The 25,015-nt window shown below is 31.8% G+C and overlaps 1 protein-coding gene across 7 annotated transcripts in view; it reads right to left on the reverse strand.

Moving 5' to 3' along the window:
• Positions 1-2,132: 2,132 nt before the first annotated feature.
• The window catches only part of LOC105199174 (5-hydroxytryptamine receptor 2A), a 251,336-nt gene continuing 228,453 nt past the window's right edge, over positions 2,133-25,015 (reverse strand). For all 7 annotated transcript variants that reach the window (XM_039453385.1, XM_026138037.2, XM_026138034.2 and 4 more), the window contains exons 5-9: positions 19,160-19,293; positions 8,427-8,570; positions 5,840-5,995; positions 5,304-5,464; positions 2,133-4,168 (exon numbers count right to left, since the gene is read on the reverse strand). In XM_039453385.1, coding sequence (XP_039309319.1) covers positions 3,664-4,168; positions 5,304-5,464; positions 5,840-5,995; positions 8,427-8,570; positions 19,160-19,293 — 1,100 coding nt within the window. In that variant the 3' untranslated portion in view covers positions 2,133-3,663. The remainder of the gene's footprint in view (positions 4,169-5,303; positions 5,465-5,839; positions 5,996-8,426; positions 8,571-19,159; positions 19,294-25,015) is intronic.

Genomic DNA, 25,015 nt, shown 5'->3' on the forward strand with positions numbered 1-25,015 from the left:
CGATATTAAAATGTTTTATTTTTGTCTTTGTTTTTTAAATAGCACTAAAATGTTTAAAGCTCTTAAAAATTTTATTTTTAGTGTTTTAAAGGAATTAGGCAATCAAAAATAAAACTCTTCTTTATGAGTCAATTGCAAAGAAATGAAGACACCTAGATTTATCCTTTTACACAATGTTTATTGCTAGCATGTAGATAAAAAAAATTAGTATTAAATATATATAAATATATATATATATATATAAATATATATAAATATATATATACATACGCGTTTTTCTCGAAAATTTTTTTGTCTCTTAATTTTGCCTTAATTATGAAAAAAGAGAGGATTAATTTGAAAAAATTTTGGGATATATAGAGCATGTGTTATTTTCAATCAAACCTCCGATACAGTATAGATATTCGAGTTTTTCTTTAAAAAATTTAAAGAAACGCGTTTTTTGCAATAAAAATTATTTCAAAAAAATCGCCATTTTTCGACCGCCATTTTGTTGCAATTTCTATTTTTTTTTTAGGCTTGGCCGGAAACTACGAGCCTAACAAACGATATCCCACAAGAAAAATGTTGTTAAAAATGCCTCAATTTTTAAATTCTCTATCTTGACAAAAGTAAGAACACATTTCTTCAAGTTCTTATAATCATCCTTTTGTCACACCATTTTTTAAATATATTTATATTTAAAATTAATTTTTTTCTATCTACATGCTAGCAATAAACATTGTGTAAAAGCGTAAATCAGGATGTGCTTTCATTTCTTTACAAATGAATTTACTCATAAAGAAGAGCTTTATTTTTAAGCGATTTGATTGCCTAATTCCTCTAAATCTGCACACCGTTTAAAATTGAAACATTGTTAAGTTTTTAAAAAAAGCGGAAACAGAAATAAAACATTTTAATATCTTAAAATTGAATACCTATATAGCACAGAACCCACAGCAATGTTTCAATGTTGAAGCGATATTGCAACAATATTTCTGCAAGTTTTTGTGCTGTATTAACACTTTCTTTTTGAGTGCGCTAAGTACTATCGCACGCTCTTATACACAATACTGTACAATTACATAATTCGGCAAGAGCATCCCTCGCGACTTTTTTTTTTGTATTGTCAGAGCATATCTTAAGGAATTTTCACTGGGCGAAATGTATCTCGTTCACTTTAATTATATCAACTGTACACACATTACCGCTAAACGTTACGAGTGCTAAAACCAAAATTTTTAACAGAGCCATTCACTTTTTCGTCCACATTTCTCTTGTGTAAATAAAATATTAGAGAGTGTGAATTTTAAGCATCTATATTACTTAGATACTCATATGGCCCTTTGCTTATCCACATTTTTACACTATAATGAAAAGAATCTACAATCATTGCTTAAATTTATGTTTCTTGAGCGACGACAATTCTTATTATTAATTGTAAGTCACATACGTGTGTCAACCAGTTTACGCGTTAAAATGTGCTCTGACTTTAATTCCGGCGAATTAAACGTATAAATTGAAATATTTATTCAAATATGTTCGCCCGCTTAAACAAAATCGCGAGTGACGTTGCACCATTGTCGTTCGTTTGATTCTCCGGTGATTTAGGGAAGCGTTTCACAAAAATATTCTAAGGTAGAATCGTTCTCGCCGTCGTCGATTACCGTTAATTATAATTAACGCTAATCGCGAGTGGAATTTTTGTTAGCTTCGTTTACGAGAACGAGTCATGTTTATTAACAGTATCTACGAGAATGACGGCGCGCGGCTTGATTATCTGGACCAGCTGTAAAGGGAAGAAGCAGTATTGTGTTGGACATTGTTTGTCGTGTCTAGATGCAGACAGAATCGATTTTGGTTTAAGGCAGGGTTGGAAAAGTTAATTTTTAAAGTAACTCGTTATCGTTATTCGTTACCGTTTCGAAAAAGTGATTTGTTACCATTAAAAATTTATTTTTCTAATGTTTCTTTTATAAAATATTGGTAAAAAATAATATTATTTTGTACTTTAAACTAATACGATCACACAAAAAAATTAAAAAAAATTGTAAATGTTAAAATTGTAAATCAGAACAATTTGATTTTTATTACATTTTTAAATACGGAAAAATTTATATCTTTTGTACTCTCAATTTTGTGTTTAAAAATTTTAATTTAAAACTCAAAAGTGTTTTTAAAATATATGCGGTAATATTCATTCATTGTATTAGTTTACATTTTAAAATTATGTTTGATTTTAAACATAACAGATTATAAATATAGATGGAAACTACACACAATGAAAAATTGAACACACAATGAAAATTGTCACAAATTGATTTAAAATATAAAAAGTAACTGTTAAATTCGTGACCGTTAAATTTAAATTCAATAACTACGTTACTGTTACACTTACGAAAAAAGAAAAGTAATGCCATTATCAATTCAGTTAGTAAAAAAAATTAATTGTAACGTAGAGATATGCAAACAATTCGAATCAAATTGAGTAGAATTACAAAAGATTCGACTTGTTTTCGATCTAGAAGATTCAAACTTGAATAGTTCAAGAATTTCGAATAATTTGATTTCAAACCAATCTCTCATTTTAATTGTTTTTTAATTGTTTTTTAATTGTTTCATTTATATCTCACGTGTATTTCCAAGTCTCGTGCCTAATTGTTTATCTATCTTCAATATTTTACTAATATTTTATATCTTATAAACTGCTCAAAAATTTGTGTACGCAAAAGACAATCGTCTTCGTAATTTCGTTTCCACATTTTATACCACGTTTGTCATGATTTTATAGAATTTAGGTGGCATTAAAAACATCGTTTTTCCTAACGGAGTGCGTTACGTACTACAACTTGGATATCAACATAGTAATTTGTTCAATGCTCATTTATCGGTATAATATCCTCACTTATTATTCATGTAGGGGATATTATTTAGTACATTATTTTTATAATTATTCTTCCAAGCTCTTGCGATTAATTTTCTCGTCTATTAAAAAGAATCTCCAACATTGAAAAAATATTTAATTATGTTTAAATTAGCATGTATATCAGGGAAAATTTGATTTGCATTCGAATCAAAGAGATTCAATTCGATTTGATTAGACATGAAAATTTCAAATTTGATTCAATTTAATTCGATTCGATTCGATCTTATAAATGCTCACACATCCCTGCTATAACGATAACGACGTTACAAGTGATGCGTTACTTCTCAACCCTGATTTAAGGATAGCTTTGAACAATATGTCCTGAATTGATATTACATTACAATGTCATTGATAAAAACATAGAGGCTATATTAACAAGATAAGATTTAATAATTATACCAGAAAATAAGACATCTTTAACTTTTTATGACGATCGTATGTGAGAAAGTATTTAAAAATAAGTATAACATTAATCTCTTTCAATATCTAAAATACGCAGATAACCGCACGAATGTATCCACTTAATATAACAATATTTAGAGTTGGGCATCCAGATATTACACAACACCGAGGAAATCTGGTAGCAAGCGTGTGCAATACATATATACATATATACATACATACATACATACATAGATGTACGTATATGTAAATGAAAATGTAAATGTATATGTATATATTGCATTGTATATGTACAAGAGTTTCACGTATCCCCTTCATCCGGCCGCGCGCACGGAGCAAAGGAATTAAATCCACTGTCAGCGAAGTCCCCGCGTACCACCGCACAGCATCCTTTTGAATGCTTGCCGAAATTCCGGCGAGAACACAGTGTAAATTACGGGGTTGAGGGTGCTGTTGAAGTATCCAAGCCACAGGAATACACTGGACACGATCTCGGGTGGCTGGCAGGTCCGGCATGTGGCTTGCAGCAGCGCGGCGAAGAAGAACGGTAGCCAGCAGGCGACAAAGGCACCGGTGATGATCGCCAGGGTCTTCGCCGCCTTGCGCTCGCGCTTCGACTCGATCGTCTCGCGTGTGCGCTTCGTACATTTGACCACCACCGGCTGTTGCTGGCTCGTGCTGGTCGGATTCGTTAACGTCGTCGTGGTGGTGGTGGTGGTCGTCGTCGAGATCGCCGTCGGCGTCACCGTCGTCGACGGTGTGGCATTCGCGCCGTTGTACGACGACGACTTTTCCGGCGAGATGGACGAGTGATCCGGCGTGGTTCTCGTGATGGTGAACGCCGTCGACTCCTCACGCGGCCTACAACCAGATAAATCATAATTATTCTGATTAAAAGAGACGAAGAGAGAAACACAGAGAGAAAGAGAAAAGCTCATCCGTCGCTGGCTTGTTATCGCGCGAATAATGACGGTAGTTGAGACAAAACGCGGGGTCGACGGCGATATTAAGAATCTTTATAAAAGGCCGTTGAATGAAGAAGTAAAGAAGCGATGAAAAGAATGGCTATATATACATAAGTCATATATTCTTTATAAATACTGGAATACGGTATTTCTCTTACATTATATTTAGCATATAATCTAAAATATATCTATAATATAGCAAAATTAGAATTAGTTGTTATATTAATAATTATTAAAACTGTGTAAGAAAAGAGAAAAAATAATACACGTAAAGTTAACCCGTGAGTTTATTTAGAATAAGTTTTGAAGCAGAATAAACAAATGGAGAAATTATTTTTCGTTTAATAGAATTATAAACAATTCGCAACAAATGCATGATTATTCATACTTATTTGAAAATAAATCATTACAATAGCATTGCTTCGTAGCGACGCCGCGACGTGTTAAGCAAATAGTTATATAATATTAATGATAATTTAATGGGGAGTAATTTATAGTGAATGCCATAAATTACTCTTATTACGCTTATTAATGCTTATAATATCAAAGGCAATTTATTTTAAAGGCGATAGAGCTGAGAAGATATGCGACTATTAAGCAGTGATAATGTTCTTTTTACGACAGAACGATCAACAGGTAAACTCATACCTTTGTTCTCGTAGCAAAGGCCTGCACTGGTCATTGAGATAAAAATGCTTAGATCATGCTAAGCCACTTGAGATAAAATACTGCGTGCTATAAAAATATTTATTTACAAGTTAAATTATGAACCCTATAAAAAATGTGTTCTCGGCGAGATATAGGGGAGCAGACTAAATCTTGTGAAGGATTTACGCCATTTCTCAGCAGTTCGCCGCGCCTGCGAGATTTATTTTACGTGGCTCACAGTGCGTTCTTACCCTCTCCCCCTCTGCTAAGTCCTTCAAGTTTATTGCGAGCGCGAAAGGTGACACGTTCGATTACACATTCGAGATTTAGGTAGGGATTCTGACATCGTGACAAAAGGAAGCATGGGACAAAAAAGCTACAACCTTCTCGTGACGAGCCTGAGGATGCCTCTCCGTTCGCGTGGCGGTTGAAGGATCGTGCCAGGCCTCTTCCTAATCCTCTTTCGCGCCGCTTGGAATATCCTCCAGTACAGGAATAAAATAACTAACAGCGGAACATAAAACGTGGCGCATGTCGCGAAAATCTGAAAGATAATTGTTATATATTTTTTCATAGTAATATATCAATTTCTCTTTCTTGTTTTAAATATACACATCATGCATTTTTATATTAAAAAAATTACAACTTAGATCTAGGAAACTAGTTCATCTCGCGAGAAGATGGAGAATGAAAATTCATCTTCATTAAAATTTTACATTTTGACGTTTCCATTATAATTTCTGAAACGGCGAAAGTCTGTTTAGCTATGTGTGACAATTTTGAGTTAGGAGTAACTCAAAATTCCGCATAACATTCCTCGAAGTGTTAACACTTTCCGCCGAATACACTAGCGCAATTCCCAATCGCGAATATTAATCAAGTATTTCGGATCCGCTCGCAATTCTCCGGAAGCACTCACCTGATATGCAGGATCCTGTGACACGAGACACGTCCCTTCGGCTATGCGGTTCAAATAATCAGGATCCTTCCATCCGAGCTGAGGCGCTAATGAGATTCCTAAGGATACCACCCACACGGTGACGATCAGGATGCCGATTCTTCTCGGATTCCTTGCCTTAAAATAGAAGAGCCGCGTTTATGCTGTATTTCATCGTTTTATCGCTTTAAAGCTAACTGAACAATTAACGTTCACATTTTCCTGCGCTTCAATGACTTCATTTTTGGTGTATGTCGATTCAATATTCGCGATACAATTTCCATATATTTTTCGTGCACGCTCGGTGGTGTAATCACTATAAATATTATGCCGTTGTAAATTTTTGCCATTACTATAATACATTTTGTAGAACTCTGAAATTAGAATAACGCGCTTTACTGCAGGCCCGATAAATTGTATACTTACCGCAAGATCCCATTACTAAGAACACTGTTTTGTATCAGTAAATTAAACTTTTAATTAGATTTGCTCGTAAACCTAGTTTTTTTTTTTCGAGAAAGAGAGACCGCGAGAAAAAAAGAGAGCATATTATTCCGGTCGTTTAAGAAAATTGCAGTGCCTGTTTTATCTATGTATCTTCTCGCCGGATACAGGACTCGAGTCAATTTCTTGCACGTCCCGTTATGTGTAAGGTAATTGACTCGACCAGTTAAGGGATCGATGCATGCCTCTTTCTATCAGCTGGGAAATGCAAGTTAGCCGTTAAATTCGATCGGGCTGGTTGATCGCTACGCGGCTTATCGAGCTTTAAGCTAATTCCAAACTAGCTCTGAGCCGTAGGGTGCGCGTCGAGAGTATTACACACTCGTCTCATACCGGTCAGATATATTTATAGGTGGGAAGTCCTGCTCGTTTCGCTTTGCGGTCTTATCCTTTTTCATGCTTCATGAACAGTGTTCCCTGTAATTTTCCTTACACCAGCGTACGCGCACGAGAGGATGGAATTTGCCTTTTCCCAATTTTCAACGAAAATTTATGAGCGATTTCACGACCTTATTCCGCAGTAAATGTATAGATCCGAGTGTACTGATATATCTGTCTCGCAGACTTGAATTCTGGGGAAAGAATCTGACTTTTATTACACTTTCGATAGATAGGTGGATAAAACGAATGATGCTCGTGCGGATTTTAAACTAAAGACACGTTAAAAATGTAAGGAGATTTCAAAAGAGAGAATAAGATTAAATCTTCCCGAGTAGATATAAATTACATATAAATCTGTAGAAAAGAGAAATTAACGAGCATTGGAGAAAATTTTTACGTATGTAGGGAAAAGTGAGGCAAGACTGGATGGTAAGACGAGCATCCCTTTTATCGCACAATTCGAATGCAGGAATCACAATCGAGTATACGTATCAAATATGGCCCCTCGGTTATCGAAAGTTACCCACGAGCTAGTAAAATAGGCAGCTACGTTACTGAATTAGACCATAATTTACATTTTTTTTGCAGTTTTCTTATGATTTTATCTCATTTTTTCACTTGTAACATTATAAGAATTAAATTATAATATTCTTTTTAAAATGTATCCCATCTTGCACACGGAGATATCTCGTTTTATCCCACCTGGGGCAAGGTGGAGAGAAATGCTTTTCTTTATTTTTTTAAAAATAACCCTATAAGCGTTAAAATATTAATTAATATTAAATATTTCTGAAATATTATTTAGTATTAATAAAAAGTAGTTATATGTCCACTCCTGATAATATTATATGAATATTATATGAGAAGTAAATAATGTTATATAAATAATATTTTAAATTATTGGGAATATTATAACTTTTAAATGTAACAATTATAAAGTTTATGAATTTTTTTACGCGTAATAATTCACATTAATTTGTGAACAAAAGTGATATTCGTAGAATTATTTTCATAATATTCCACAGATATTAAAATAATATACTATGAATATTACATAAAACGGACTTATAAAATTAATACAACACATTTTTATAATAATTAAAAAATATTATATTCTTTGAATAATATTCTCGAGAAATATTATTTTAATATTTAATTTTTAATAATATTCATATAATATTATAGGAATATTGTAGCGCTTATAGGGAAAGTTTATAGTTCTCTGAAGATTTTATTTATTAATAGTTATATTGAAAGATTGATAGAGAATTTAAGAAGTACAGATAATTAATTGATTATAAAAACCTAACTTTTATTCATCATCAAACTTTACTACGTTTTGCTCCATCTTCCCCTATATTGTGAAGGGCTGCGACGCACGGGGTCTTCGCTCGCCAGATCCTATTCAGATTCTACGAACGTCATTCCTAAACTGATAAAATTGTACTTGCACGCGTCACGATGATCTTCTGGGTATTCAAAGAGATCTACGCGAGACGATACGTAGTACCGTACGCGATGGAATCGCGATCGCGTCAACTCCCGCGCGGTTCTACCCTATCTCGCGCGCCCGGCGCGAGAGTGCCGGTGTCAGCGGGTAGCGGATAACGAAGACCGTATCGTTCCCGTCGTATCGCGAACAATTTCCGACTTCCTCTCGGTAACCGCAACGGCGTTAATTAACCTGTATATAATTGATATCGGTGACTGCCCAATATCTGTCGACCGCGATGGCCACCAGATGCAATATCGAGGCTGTGCAACACAGAACGTCGCTGCTGGTCCACATGTCGCAGAGCTCCGGACCGAGTGACCACCCGGAGTTTATCTGCAATAAACAGAATTATCTATCAGAGATTGTGAGCTTAGAGCGCGTTCGTCGTGCAAGCATAAGCGAGAAATCGATGCGACCGCGGAAATTGCAAGTCTTGTACCGGAGAAGCGCGTGTCTTGGAATAAATTAGGCGCATAAATGACCATTGTTCCTTTTCGTTTATTGCTCTGACGGTCACCAAATATATTAATAAAAATGGAATCTTAGCTCTACATCACATGATGTAAATTGTAAGCAGAGGAGAAAGTAGTTTTACACCATTTATATTTTGTATAATCGATTTTTGTATAATCGATAGTTCAAATTGAAAACTTAACATAATTACATTTGTCGATGTGTTATTTAATCAATTTTAGACTTGAAATTTTGAAATACTTTTTACTTAGGATATTAGAAAAAAAATGTGATAATATTGCATAGAAATCAAACAAAAACAAAACAATAAGGTGCCCTTACTACATAAATAAATTTAAAGAATTGGTTTTGTTTAAACAACAAATTTTAGTATAAAATTATATATAAATTAATATAAATTATATATATTAATATAAAATTACATATTTATTCAAAATAAAAATAAAATATTGTAGAATAAATACAAATAAAAATAAAATATTGTAGAATAAATACAAATGTGAACAACAGATTTCAAATAATTACTTCGAGATGAAAACTTCGAGAAAGAAGCTATATTAGATGTTAACATGCTTAAGAGATTACATTAGCAAATTCCCATGTCATTATTTAGTTTTGCATAATTCGAAATGTTAAACAAAAAAATACTTAAACGTTAAATAAGAACTCAAATATATTTGTATGATAATACGCTCAATTAAAAAAAATAAGGAAATATGTACAATTAAATGTCTAAAAATGTATCTTGAAAAACTTTCGAAATACTCGAAAGTATAAATGCTTTATAACAAATATTGGTTAGTGTATTTGGTATATTAGCGTTATTGAATAATGATGGGCTACTAAATAAATAATTCCATAAGTACATTTAAAAAAAAATGCTGTTGAATCAACAGCATCAGTCTAATTAGAAATATCTTGTTAATTCAATAACAATATATATTAATGAAACAAAAGAGTAAAAATAAAAAATAGTACAAATATAGAAGAATGAATAAGATTTAGGTTTGAAAAAACTTTTACTGTCGGTGATGTAATGTTAATCATCAAAATAATCATTTTTTGGTTTTTTTGACACTATTTTCTTTTAAAATTGTGAGTCAAACCTGATTAATAGATTCGTGTTCAATAGGCCAAAATGCATTGAATATTATTACTTATTATACAAAAAAATTTATTGCATTATAATTATTGCACTATAATAAAAATAAACTAAAATTTCTTGTTAATAATAAATAATTTATATCCAATTTTACTTTTTCAATGTATATATTACAAATTTAATTCTTTTTTGTTGTAGTTCTTTTTAAAATTGTTTCACTTTGTGTCCATCATAGTATTTTTACAAATAAGAAAAAACAATTTTGCCAATGTTTATACAACGTAGAACAAACCAAATCTCATCGGATGAGCAGAATTTATTTTTATCTGTCCTATGTGTATGCGTTCGATTGATTAGTATGTTAAGGATTGCACATAGTTTCGGGCGACAGTTTTCCACCCAGTAGGGAGCACAAGAAAATACGGATTTAGGGTCGAGAAGGAAAACATCCGAGCTGAGCCATAGTCGACGAAGGGATAACGGAGAGCACGAGAAAGTAAACGGCAAGAGTAATGTTGTAGAAAAGCTGGCGAGAGAGAGAGAAAGAGAGAGAGAGAGAGAGAGAGAGAGAGAGAGAGAGAGAGAGAGCAGAGAAGAGAACTGATGCAAGCCTGCTTAAAAGTCCATTCATGGTATTGGAATCTATCTTCGAAAGTCAATCGTCCCTTGTCCTCCTTTCAGAGCCCCTCCGCCCATAGACACATCCGTTCCTTTATACTTTGAGATTAGAACATTCCGGAAGTTGATGAGTCGCATCCATCTTCCGGAAATATAAACACCTCTCAAAAGTAGCATACAGTAGTCGATGGAGGAGCAGTTTTAACGTTGAGGATCGCTCGAGATTCTCGCGACAAGGGACGGTGCGGTACAATCTATCATACGTGAAATTATTAATTGTATGCAAGACATTTCTGTGTCATGCACACATCCGTATTAAACTTCTCGTACAAGTCCGACTATGATGTATTTTTATCTTAGTAACTTTCAGATCGTTTTCAGATTGTTTTTCTACTTTCAAAGCGAAGTGTGTTTAAACACGAAATATAAAAAGCGAAAAGTAATTTAAGTTATACTGCTATGCCCATTTGCACTTTATACACGGACTGTCCTAAAAGTTTCCGGACTCCTTTTTACAGATTGTACAATTAAGAACGATCGGAATTGAAATCGAATGAAATTCTTTTCTATAAAACTTTATTTTTAATCCTATAGAATTGCGCTCTCTATGTTACATTATTCATTTGCTGCGAGGCCAAAAATGAGATTACGTTTTTGAGAGATTACACTCGTTGAGAAAACTATGATGAAGTAAAGAGATAATATATGGTCTTTAAAGGTGTCCTAATAAATGCAGTGAGAGAAAACAAAATGGTTCTAGCAATTGTAATTTGTTAATTGTGAAATTTAAGTATCTGTTTTATAAAGTAATTAAAGTAGTACTAAATACTGAAAAAAATTTAGTCACCTTGCAACAATTTATGTGCATTATTGATTGATAGTAAAATAGCTACTCAACTGTATCATATATGTAGTTATATAGACTTTGTACAAATGAGCTATGACAATTAAATTTTTCTAGTTAAGACAATTATTTTTTTAATAAGGCATAATGTCAATAATAACCAATCAATCATTTATTACAATACATTTTTGATATCAATAATGTAATTTTATTTGAGATTTGATGTTAAACTTTGAACACTGATACTAAACTGCTTAACAATTCTTATTTTTACATACTTACTTGATGTGTTAGCAATAATAAAGTTTTGAGATGTTTATAACTGACCTTCACATCTATAAATTATTGTCAGCTTATATTAGAATTTCTATTTATGTCTCTCTCGCTACTCGCAGTAGATTATCAGAATTCATACGTAACAGACGGGCCGGTAACACATTTTGGAAACCTCACGTCTCACGGTTTTTCACAAATCTAGTCGTTAACTAAATAAGAATTACATATTCTGTTTTATATTTGGTCATAATTTACATTATAGCGATTCTTATATTTTATAATTTAATTCTAGTTTTTTTAAATTGATAAATTCTTTGACATCATACTCGGCTCATAATTTACAAATTAAATCAATCCATTTTCGCCGTCAAACTACGAGTAGATTATGTACTTTATTGGATCTAGCTGAGTTTTATTGTACATTTTCGACTATTCTTAAAACGGTGTTTATTATTAAGTTAATTTATTGTTTTTCAAATTATGTACTGTTTTTAAAATTGATGTAGATCTCATTATTTTTATTGTTACTACTCTAAAGTGGTTGACTACATTTTAAAACTCATATCCGCGATATTCTAAATTGCAATAAAATGTATCCGCTATTTCAATTATGTCTGTTTTTTAAACATGTAACATAACAATTTAAAAATCTTTGAAAAAGACTCTACGTTAGTCGAAATGTTCGCTATTAGTTCCAATATATTACAAGATTCATATTACTATGAATAAACGAAGATCTTATGTAAATAACTTATATTAAATCGCTCGTCATTGTCTGTTAATCAAGTTAATCTCCCCTTGTTTAGTTGAGATTATTTTATGTAAATATATATAGAGCCACAAAACCGTTTAAGTATTTACACGACGGGAACAATTATGAAAGCAGTCATAGTGTAGCATCCTAAGTGCTAAGAGAAGAACAAAAGATTTCGATTTTAAAGCCAACTCCACTTTTCCATCGTTTACAGTTGTGTTACTATTTTTCTATAATTATCCAACGAATGGTTACTATATTTTCTCAGTTCATTTAACTTGTTTATAATTCTCATTACAACTTTATAATACATAGTTGAGGGGCTATTTGCTCTCGAATTTCTTTGATGGTTGTTGATATGATCTTTTTCCCTCAATGTGTTTGATCATCCATTGCACTGACCGTGTGTGTGCCTTTTTCGAAGTTGGAAAAATAAAGCTGAAAATACTGTATTTTAAGACGATTTCGGAAATTGTGAAATACATAAGACTTTGATCGAAGTCTTTTTCTCAAAATCGTTCAAAGAAAGATTATCATAAATACCCAGCCAGAAATGATAACGAAATTGACGTCGATTCAACGTCGAAATCATTGAATCGATGTCGATTCGACATCGATTCCATTATCATCTCTAGCTGGATGTTTCTAGAAATCGTATTATCGCTATAAAGATTGTACTACTTCAGATGGAACGTATTTCGAATAATCAACTAATAAAAATACAAAAAAAAAAAAATCACGTAAGAAATTAGATTTGCAAACAAGTTTTGGAAACTTTGAGATAGATCACAAGTAATTTGTTAAAATGAAAGGGGAGTTCCTTCTACGTTAGTCGATTTTTAACAGTAACGGCGCACAAAGCATTAACGCAAATCCCTTTCTTAACAATTCTTTTCGTATCGAGTATCTTCTAGAGTCTCCAAAAGGTTTAATCAAGCGTCGCGTGTATACGCGCAGTTAATGAAGTCGTTTGCGTGCACGTTTCTGGCGTCCACCGATAAACGCCGAGCGAAAGAGGCGGTTGTAAAGCGGACATCCATCAAATGTTCGGATTAAACGGCAGACGTATAAATTTCTATGTGTCCGTGTTAGGAGGATGGATGCGCGCGTCTCGTCGCCGTTGATCTACTATACGGCGGTAAAAATCGCTAATACGTCGGCCGTTGGCTGAATGGCGGTAGAAATAGAATTGCAGCGCATTAACGATAACGCGGGAGAGATATCGATACGCCAACGATGAAGAGGACTTAGAGAACGGGAGGAGAGATGGGAGGAGAGAAAGTTATTTTACGCTGTAGATGTCTGTGAAAAGCGAGAAAGATGAGGCGCAGGTGCGTGTCGTAAAATATAGCGAGTGTGTGGAAATATAATATGAGGTAAAAGTGGGATGAGAAATAAAGAAGAGAGGACGAAGGAAAGTGCTGAGATGGGATATATATGGAACCGCGCAGGATTGCAAGGTATACGGCAAGAGAAGTTGCATTAGGAAAACGCAAGGATCTAAATAAAGGTAATTAAGGTAAATCGGAGGAAGATGTCAATTGACGTAAAGAGAGAGAGAAGCAACTTTGACTTCTTTGTAAATTAGGAGGTTAGTTATTCCGATTGCGCATAAGTGCACATAGACTTGGAAAGATACGGCTATAAAGGGAATTTCGATACTACCGAGGATCGGCAAAGACTCGTAAGAACGCAAAAAGATAAATCGTAAAATATAATCTTTATAATATTTGATAATCTAACAGCTCTATGATACTTATTTTAAAACCAAGCAATTGTTACAGTTTCGAGCCAGGTCGTGGCAGTCACATGTTATAAATTATATTTTTTTGAAATCATTACGTGTATACAAACCGCAGAGACATTTTTCTCTAATGCGCGGAGTAAGCTTGGCATAAGAAGTAAAAGTATAAAGATACTTTCATTGTAACGAGTTGGAATATGGCACGCTTCGTAAGCGAATAAATTATTTTTATTTTTTTACTCCAACTCCAGCCTTTGCGTTTACTTCACATATTGTAGACGGCCTCTAACACTTGGGGGTAAAATGCCAATATGTAAAAAATATAACTTTTCTGGCTTATCACCTTCGTATGGTTTTATGAATTACAATTTTGCATTGTTTATATAATTCTAAATATTTAAAATTTTTGAAATATCATTTAAAATTTATAAAAGTGTGAAAGCACAAGAAATTGCTTCCTAAATTATTCATTTACGTTTTATCACTCATTTTTATATTTTTCTAATTTAAACCTGAGCGTCTACAGTAGATAAACAAAACAAGCAAGTTTCTATTATATTACGCTATTTAAATGCTTGTGGCATCTTCCCTTATAGGAGGTGACATCCTACCTATATAGGGTAATTATGCCGTGCGAGGATTTACGCCTCAGAAGTTCGCGTAAATACCGGAGTTACCCTGAAAGTTTTTTCTTTTAAATATATAAAAATAAATATTTTGTCTAAAATTTCTGTTTATAATAATAGACAACATAAAGTTGTTATTGGTTTATTTATTTTAAACATTTTAAATAATAAATGGTACTTCATAAACTAAGTTTTCGGTAAATTTAGCATATATACCAGAGTTATTTTATATTGGAAAAGATGTCAATTTTGCAGGACGTAACTAATTTTTTTTCTCAAAATCTGAATATCAAAATTGTAAATATAGAAATAAATATTAAGATGTAAACTAAAAGAGTCAATGAAAAAGCTTGTTAATCAAATATATAAATAAAAACTTTATTAAATCTAAACTGAAAACAGTTTTGATTCATCAAGCTCTTCTCCATCCAATGATAAATAAATAATAGCTAAAACTAAATAAATAGTTCATCATATCGATAAAAAATATATAAACAAGGAAATCTAGTCATAAGAGCTAAGCTCACAACAACTATAAATAAAGTGTCTAATGATAAAAGAACAGTGGAAAATCCCGTACATATAATCTTAATTGTGATGTCTCGTACGTGGGGCAAACTAAGAGGCAATTAAAAATTAGATTAAAAGGTCATATAATCAATATTAAACAGAGTAATTCGAAACGTTCAGTCGTCACTAAACGAGCTTAATTTTTTAATTCATTTCTTATTACCTTGCTTGTATGAATAAATAAAGTTCATAAGAACATTATATCAACTTTACGTGCTTTACCATGATGTGTACCATGATAAAGTTTTTCCAGAAGAAGGCTTTTAAGTATGACATTTTCCCTCGGCTCGTCTTATCGGAAAGATTCTACGCTAAGGAGAGGAGCCGTTAATGCTCCATAATCAAGCCGAATGAATATAATTCCAGAGCGAAGAAGAGCGGGCGCAGGAATATTTTCGCGTGGATCGCGGCTGCGCAGTCAAATTCAGTATCAGCAGAGTAAATTCCGTGTAATAATCTTGACGCTTATCAATCCCGGTGTATTTCAAATGTGGGACGTGCTTAAAAACGGATCGCATTTGGAGATATGGCGAGATGGCCGCGCTCGAACGTATTATCTCTTGCGGTAATCTCCGCTGAGATCTCTGTTAATTAAATAGCGCGCGGAGCGCTGCGGTAATTAACGCTTATGTTATTCCTATTATGTTGCCGCTACTGCTTACTTACTTACGGGCGTTTATTAAGTATAAATGGAGGGCGCAGCGTGGCGAGCCCCCCTAGGGCAGAATCGAAAGCTAATCATTCGTATGTACATACGCTGTATCGCTCGTTATCTCTGTGTGCTCGCGCGTTAATTGTTGAATATGTATATGTGTAACAACGTTCACCCCGTCGTTTGCATTTGCGCTGGGTACACCGAAAGAGATATCCCGGCACGGAAAATTGCTTCGGTGCTTTTTAAGAACGCGATCGTGACATTAAAGTTCATTTTTGAGATTGTGGCGTTTATAAAATTCCATCGCACGCTCGAGATAAAATTCTAATAAAATACATGCATTAAAATTCCACATGCACATACCTCCTCGAAAACACGATACGTATAATATTAAACATTTAATTACGCGACGTGTCACATATATGACAAAGTGAACGTTACTGCAAAATTATCCTGTCGTAATTGCTACGCGTGGTTGATTGCGAATTTTGCCGCAGTTTTCGCGAATCAAAGTTTCGCGTGTTAATAAATTTATTGTTAAATTCTTCTCCGTATATATATATATATATATATATATAATTTGTATTTTCTGCAATTCCCTCCATTACTGAAATTCTTCGCGAAAATTTGTGAAACAATAAATTGCTGCAGCTGATGCATCACGCTTTCTCGGAATATTTTGCCGTCGTCGCGGTGAATGCAAGACGAAATTAACAAACTTTCTAAGTTTGTTAAAAGAACTCGGCGTTTAAGCGCCGAATTCTCGGGAAATGCGTGCTTTCCCGCTTCTCGTTGCACGGGTTTTTTCCTCGAGCACGACGGCGTGTCGTAAAGCTGCGGAAGAACTGAGCGTGAATACGAACGCGGTTTCTTATGGACGTTATAAACTTGTGAATAGCTGCAACGGACCGTAGGTTAATGTTTAACAATGAAAGTGTAATGCGCGGAAAGAGAATGATACTTCTATGTGTGAAGAGAATGTCCGGCAGCTTGACTATTCCACTGAAAAACTCGTGAATTTTTTATTTCGCGAATACGGGCTGTGATAAAATGCTCTAAAATTAACGTACACGTGTTTTTTATTACATGTGCTGGAACGTATCTTACTGACGGTGTTTTAATTGCTTAATCTAATGTTAAAGGTAACATTGTTGGACCACATTATTAAATCTTACAATTTGGTAGAGGAGAAGGTAGTATTAGGGCTACTATAAGCTTTAAGGCTATCTCCATTATCTCCGTTGTTAAGTGACAAATTCTAACGATTGTTTATGAAATTATTTGTTTGGCCCGTCGTTATGTAGCGGCGTTAATATGACAATGCAAAATACCAATGCAATTATTATTTATAAGGCATTTTTAACTTTCAGCATTTTGAAACTTTTTCAAGATACGTTTCAACATTTAATTATACTTAAGTTCCTTGTTTTTAAACTTAAGTATTATCATACAAATGTAAGTACACTCGAGTGTTCTTTTGTTATTTAACTTCTTATCCAGCTACACACATTTCGAGTTGTGCAAAACTATTCATGCAATAGCATAGCATTTTATTGATATGGCTTCTTTTCATATCAAAATACTTCTTCGATAAATGTATTGTCACTCTAGGGAGCTATCTTATTGTTTAACGTCAAACAAAAATAAAATAATATCCTTAATGGTTTTAAACGCAGAAAAATTTTAAATCAAGAACATTCTAAACGATGAATGAAGAATGAAAAATGTATAATTTTGTCACTAAATACCGTGCGTTTTTAAAACCAAATTAATTTTTTAAATTTATTCTGAGGTGGTCAATATTACCTTGTTTTCTCTTCCATTATCAGTGTGCTCACATTTTTTAATCACGTTCTAAGTAATAAATATTTCATAACTTTAAATCTGTTAGACAAAATTTTGACTAATATAGTTGTTCAAGTTTTAATATAAAATATTGAATGTTAACAAAGTTATTGAATAAAATATAAATGGCCATATTACTGCCTTTTGCTTTACAATCTGTCAAATAAGAACGTGATCAGAATAATGCAGCATTTATTATAATAAAAAAATGAAAATAATGATGGAATGGAAAGTAATCCCTTGAAAAAAAGAACTGATAAGTGTTTCAATAAACTGATAATTATATTAGTAACTGATGCTATTTTATCAATTAATTAAATAATAATCAAGTTACTGATATAATTACCACTTTATTGAAATATTTATCAGTTCTTTTTTTTTCAAGGGATGCGTTACAAGTAACAAGTTACCATTACTTTTATTTTCTTTAATAACAATTTGGTAATGACGTTACAATATTTGATAAGCTGATTAAAGTTTGAAACGTTCTCAGAGCGATTTTTTTTTAAACAATTAGTCTCATTTTTAGTTTTGCATTCAGTAATTTAAAAGTGCTACAAATAGAAAACAAAACATTCTGATCAAAAACACTTCGGAAGACACCCTTATGTTCGACAAACCACCTTTCTAACTCGTTACGAGTACGCGCAATTTGTTGAAAAAACTAATTTGTTAGTTTACTCATTATGTAACTCATTAGTAACTCATTATGTAACTCAGACGCGTTAATTTGACTCGTTAATTTGACTTTGCGCAACGTGTAAATGTATAAGCTACTATTTTTCAATGAGTAACGCGTAATGCTAATGAGTTAATTGGCAAAAATGATTATTTCAACCTTATAATTTCTGTTATGGAAAACTGTAACGTTATTATCATAATGGTAACGATTACGATGTTACTTGTTACTTAAAAAAATTTTATTTATATATATGAAAATTCTTCTTTCATTAAGAAACAACATAAAATTTTCAAAATTAATTTTTTTTAAATAAGTTAAATAAGTTTAAGAGTGTTATGTTTCACTCACTTAATATATAAAATAATAAAGTACTTTTTACATATTTTTAATTGTTTTTAGTACTACAGTTATAAAAAGAAGCTTTTTATTACTTCTCCAAAAATAGATATTTTGATTTATTCAAGTGAAACGTGGACCGTACGGTAAGTGTTTACCGTATTTCGGAATTTCTGAAATAGATTCCTGCGTTTGATAGAGTGATCGCATTGACGTTGCTGCTGGAGATATGAATCGTTTTCCTTTTACGAATGTCGCGAGAAGTCGCGTTCTGTCACATTCAAGCGCGAAAAAGCTTTACCATTGCGCACGTCTCCTGCGCGTCTGAATAGATCACTATGACCCCGTTAAGATTGCAATTCAGTCTTCTTTAATATAGTATAATTAATTACGTACCTCATAAACAGCTCCTAGAGGCATAACGAGACAGGCGACCATAAGATCCGCGACTGCCAAACTGACAATTAAGTAATTTGCTACGGATTGCAAGTTTCTCTCCAATAGGATAGCCGCTATCACGAACAGATTCCCTGTAACAAAAACACGTACCATCGTAAATAATAGCAGTACAGACGGCAATAATACTATCTCGTTCGTATTATTGTAGATACATAAAATTCGAAGGAAAATAAATTCTGTTTTACAAGACTGTAAAGGTTGTAAATTTTTTTCAATTTCTTGGCATAGTGCCTTCAATTTGGAAGATAGCCCTGAAAGAAGTGGTACTTTCACGCGGTTTATAGGTAGACGTTAAATCCACTTCAAAACGAATTAAAGTCCTATCTTAACTTTTAGAACTTACCTTCCAAAAGTTGCAAATCTGAGCTCGAAATTATAGATTCCTTTTTTTTTAACTTATACTGACCCACTTTGTGCCTAACTCCGTGCCTAATTTATCTTCCAAAAGTAACAATTAAAATCCGTGTCTGAAAAGACCTTCTATAACTCACGCAGATTGCCTGACTGCTGCACAATAGTACTTTACATCGATTTGTTTTACGACGGGTCAGGCTATAATACCTACCGTCAGTAAAGCAAAATTATTTTGTTCCTTATATTTTATTTAACTTACCAAAAAATATTTAAATCAGTTCTGCGACCGTATTTTATAACGTCACATTTACTTGTACCTTTTGTCAAATTATTTTTTGCAATCTTCACAAATTTTTTATTATTTTTCTCGATTATTAAAAAGCTACTAAAAAGAGATAATAAAAAATTATTAAAAACTAGACGTGATGAAACAAAACGGTTTACTAATTCGGATTCAGTGATTCAAAATCTGTAAGAAACATTTAGATTGAAACTCTAGATTGAATTTGTTTCTAAAAATTGTTTTTCTTGTGTCTTGTACAGAGTTGTTTTAGATCTTGAACTCAACTTTTCCTTCAGTTTTCTTTAGTGGATTTTACTGTTTTACCATTTTTCGTCAGTCAGTTTATTACAATCAACACTTTACTATTTCACGCCATTCATATAGATGTTATTCTGTTAGAATATCTTAGCCTCGAAATCTTCTGATCTGTCGACTATTATTTTGTTAATCTCAGTGATACTGTAGCGATAGTGTACTTGCTTCTCAGGATAATACACTCAGGAGAATATCTCCTGAGAGATCTTTTGGTCAAATTGAAGACTCACAACTAGTTTCATCAGCAGTAAGTCATTTATTTTCTTTTTCTGCAATTTTCTTTTTAAGTTTGGCGGTTTCTTAAGATTTCAAACAACTGTTATTTTCAATTAATTCTTCGTATTCTCCTCCTTGTCTCAATTCTTTTACTTTATTTATTTTACTTTTTATGCTTCTCTATCACATGGATGGCTGCGGCATTCGAATCCATAACATTTCAAGACACGCTTTAATAATACGTTATTTATTATTATTATTATTATTATTTTCTGAAAACCATTTATTGATAGCTGTAATATTTATAAATATTTATAATGTTTATAATATTATAATATTTATTGATATTGAAAATTTTGAAAGACAGTTAATCTTCAATAGCTTAATATTCAAAAACTCCCTAATAAATATCTTGAAACTTTAGTGAATCCACAACCTTTTGAAGCAGCAAAATTGAAACCAAGGGCTAAACACATTCCAGATTGACGGAACAAATAGGCGTGTAAACTCCTTGATAAAATGTATTAAGAATATTTAAACAATTTATAAGCTTAGTCGCGTAATAATGATAGTAATGTCGATCCACCACAGCTTTCGCTCTTCCAAATCCCTTCGATTATCCCCTTTTATTTTCTCACTTATTTTTGCATCTCCCTCACATTCACTCTTCTCTCAACCTTTAGATAAATAAACCATTGATTCATTACTTTCAGACATCTTCACAACAGACTATTACAATAGATTTACATGAACAGCGACAGATTATTAATTACTAATAAAATATATTAACAACCTTTTAAATACAGTTATCCCTGTTTACATTTCCAAATAATAGTACTCCTTTTTAATACCTGTTTAAATATTCCATGAAATATTTTATTCTCTTTGTCAGGAACCTTTAGCAAAATTTCTTAGATTTCCTCAATTTTTTCTCACACCGATTTTACTTTATAAAAAATTTTTTTCAATACAGCACCTATTATTGCGAAAAGTGTTCAGAAAGGTTTAAACCTTACACATTTTATATGCAAAAATTCGGAAAGGATTCTGCAAAATGTCATATGAAATGTTGCAACAGAAAGGTTTCTAAAATCTTTCACATACAATAAATTTGAGACATACCAAAGGAGAATAAAGTTTTCACGATTTTTTATAATGACGGTAAAATAAATTTAAAATAGTTATTAAAAGTCACTTTTCAATCATCCTGGTTCATTTTTATATTATTTTTTCGTTATTGTGATCTATTGTTTCACTAAGGTAAAAGCTTGTAATTATATTTCGATAGTAAAGAGAACTAGCAATAGATTAATACAATTACATATATGTGTTTTGTATATCAGACTGCAATAACCATATATACCAATAATTAGATAGTATTATTTATAGTATAGATAGGATTACATAGTATAGTTTATAGTAGTGATGTATCAGATAGTGCAATTGCTGGATATTTGATAATAACGTGAAATCGGATACTGGATATCCGGATAATATCTGATATCCTAATTATCTAACTAGATACCGGATAATTATAATATCGGATATGTGCAGGATATCCTGTACTAATTAAAAAACTATCACTGATAAAAATATGCAAACTTATACGTGTTATTTCAACACGATTGAGGTAATGAAGAATAATTAATTTACGTTCCTAGAGAACTCTGGATCTTGAATTCTATAGTTACAAATGGTGCAAATTTTAAAATTTTTACTATAAAATTTTGCCGGATACTAATCATATTTGGCCGGATAATAATAAAGGGGTCGAATAGGCGGGATATCGGATATTCAGCACATCCCTAATTTATAGTAGTACGTTAAATAGAAATTAGCATTTATAATAATGCTTTAATTTGAAGTATTTTTTAATTTTGAAAAGATTATTTTAAGCTTTGCAAAGAAAATTAATGAATGTTGTATTTTTATCCTGCAGTAAGTACAAGTACAAGACCTACGAAAATAAAACGTCATTGTATTATATAAATATTATATATTTATTTAATTGAACGAGAAGTAGACTTTAAAAATCCGTTTTGTGCAAAATTTATAATTTTTAAGATACGAGAAAGAAAATCACCAAAAAACTACGTGCAATACAGAAAATAACACTATGCCAATTAATAGAATAGAAAATGTTAAAAGAAAATAGTACAACTTTTTAAAGCGTGTAATTTGCTTATGGTTTTCCTTTTTGTTTTCTAAAAATTATCAACTTTAGACAAAACGCATTTCAAAAAACTGATTCTTAAAAATATTTCAGATCTTTATATTTATTATATTAATCAAACTGCAAATACTAAATAAAAACGTAGATATGATAAAAAATACTAACAAAGAGATTAAATTTTAAAACCTTTCTTCAATGATTATAAAATTATTTTAAAATTCATACATTACCATAAAATGTTGCCGATTAAAATCAACATAAAAACATTTAAAACATAAATAAGTCGCACACAGAAAACATTTTATAAATGAATTATTTTTCTGGTAAAAATAAAATTTAGGATTTAGCCACCACTTTCCAATGACCTTCACCGTAATATATATGTTATCAAGGTTATGATCTTAAGTAATTTTTAAAAGAATTTAGCCGGTTGATTCTTTATTAAAAAATTATTAACAAAGAAACGTTATTGACAAATATACCAGTTTTAACGAAATTAATAATATTAGAAGGGCAATAAAATATAATCATATATGTAATCCTATTATAGAACAGTACAACTATAGACTTTGTTTCGTCCCATGAGCAAAGTAAAATACTGTGTAAAGTATTATGTCGCTTTGTAAAGTACTGTGGACATGGAGGGTTTTCGCCCTTTTGTAAGGAGGGTGAAGCCCGAAGGGTATAACCGAAGCTAACCCAAATTTTCATCATGATTGACCGTGTTAATTCCAATAAACCAGTTTGCGTTTCAGACCATTGCACGAACTTGGTCAATATCAACATGGTCAATCGCGACAAAATTTGAATCAAGTTAGGTTATACCTTTCGGGTTTCGCCTTCCTGTAAGAGGAAACTCTCTAGGTGGACCTTACTTTGCTAAGAAATTTACATTTACATTGTCAATTTTATTTGTTGATAACTTTCTAAGGAATAATCAATAATGACCGATGGCTAAAATCTCTAAAAGATTACTTAGGGTCATGACACTGGTAACATATGTCAAGGTCAAGGCCAATGGAAGGTAATCCCCTAAATTTCATTTTTACCATTCTTTTTTTTTATAGAAACATTATATGCTATGTAAATTTGAAAAGAATAATAATTGATTAACATTAGAAAATATTTTGCGTTTACACGTTAAGATTGACGTATCCATTAAATTATTAAATATGTATTTAAAATGCGGAGCGCATAATAAGTAATGTGTTAAAGATCGAATTCGTATAGCATTATATTATAAATTCAATTATCTTATCTCTGTCAGCCTTGGTGAAAATAGAAAGCTTCTTAAAGCATTATACAAGCGTTTTATGTTTCCAATATTCTTCCAATGTATCTTTTACATACGCTTGCTTTACGCTTTATTTACTATAGTTTTAAATTCATTTTTATGATGATTTTTACTTATCTATAAAAACAGATAATGAGCAAATTTTAAAATAAATAAATAAAAATTTTTTTAGTTCTGTTACTTATTATTGTACAACGTGTATTAGACAGCATTTTTGTTTAAGAGAATAATAAAAATAAATAAATTGTAAAATTTAATAGTTACGTAAAAAAAGAAATTGTTACAGCGAGGATTCAAACTTGGTCCGCTGTAAATAAAAAAACGTAAGCATACCTAGCTTTTCCCCGCTTACAGAATCAAGATTCGACTGCTTAACGTACAGCGCTGCGATGCCAAACTTTAATTGCAATTTTCTCAGAAGCTAAAACTCATTCACACTAATTCTTTTAGACGTTTAGCGTACTTAATCCTCCCCTTCAAATGAGCTATGACTTATTTCATTTGTCATTTTGCAGTTGTAGCCATTTTCTTGTAAGTATATTTTCTGTAACTTGTAAATATAATTTTTATTATAAGTATTCATAAATATTTGCAATTATCTGAATTTAATGAAATTAAATATTATTTTTGAAGTATATACTTTAAAGTACTTCCGAAGTAATATTTACATTTTTTATTATTTCTGAAGTATTTAACTTATTATTGTTATTTATATAATATTGTACATATATATTATTACACAGTATTATAATATCATAATATTAAACGCAATCATGAAGATTGAAATAATATTACAAATTATATAAAAAATAACTGGAATTTTTCTCCCAGTAAATTATTTACAGGTTTTCAGGACGCTGGTAGCATCATTATTAATTGTCAATTTACTTAAAATTATTTCTAGTTTTAGTTTACAATTGCGTTTCAAGACCGACGATGTCCGGAGCGCAGTTTAGAAAAAACTAAAATAATTTGCATTTAAGATTTACCTATAAAATAGTATTAAGCACCAAGATACAACCGCAATCGCTACTTTATTAATTCACGTAATTATATTTAAACTCTCTAGTCTTCAAATTATTATTTCAAAACCTTTTGGTTTGTAAAAAATAATACAAGTAGCTATTAACTAATTTTTTATTAATAATTTATTGAAAA

This window comes from Solenopsis invicta, chromosome 9, assembly GCF_016802725.1.
Source record: "Solenopsis invicta isolate M01_SB chromosome 9, UNIL_Sinv_3.0, whole genome shotgun sequence".
In the NCBI taxonomy this organism is placed as follows: Eukaryota; Metazoa; Arthropoda; class Insecta; order Hymenoptera; family Formicidae; genus Solenopsis; species Solenopsis invicta.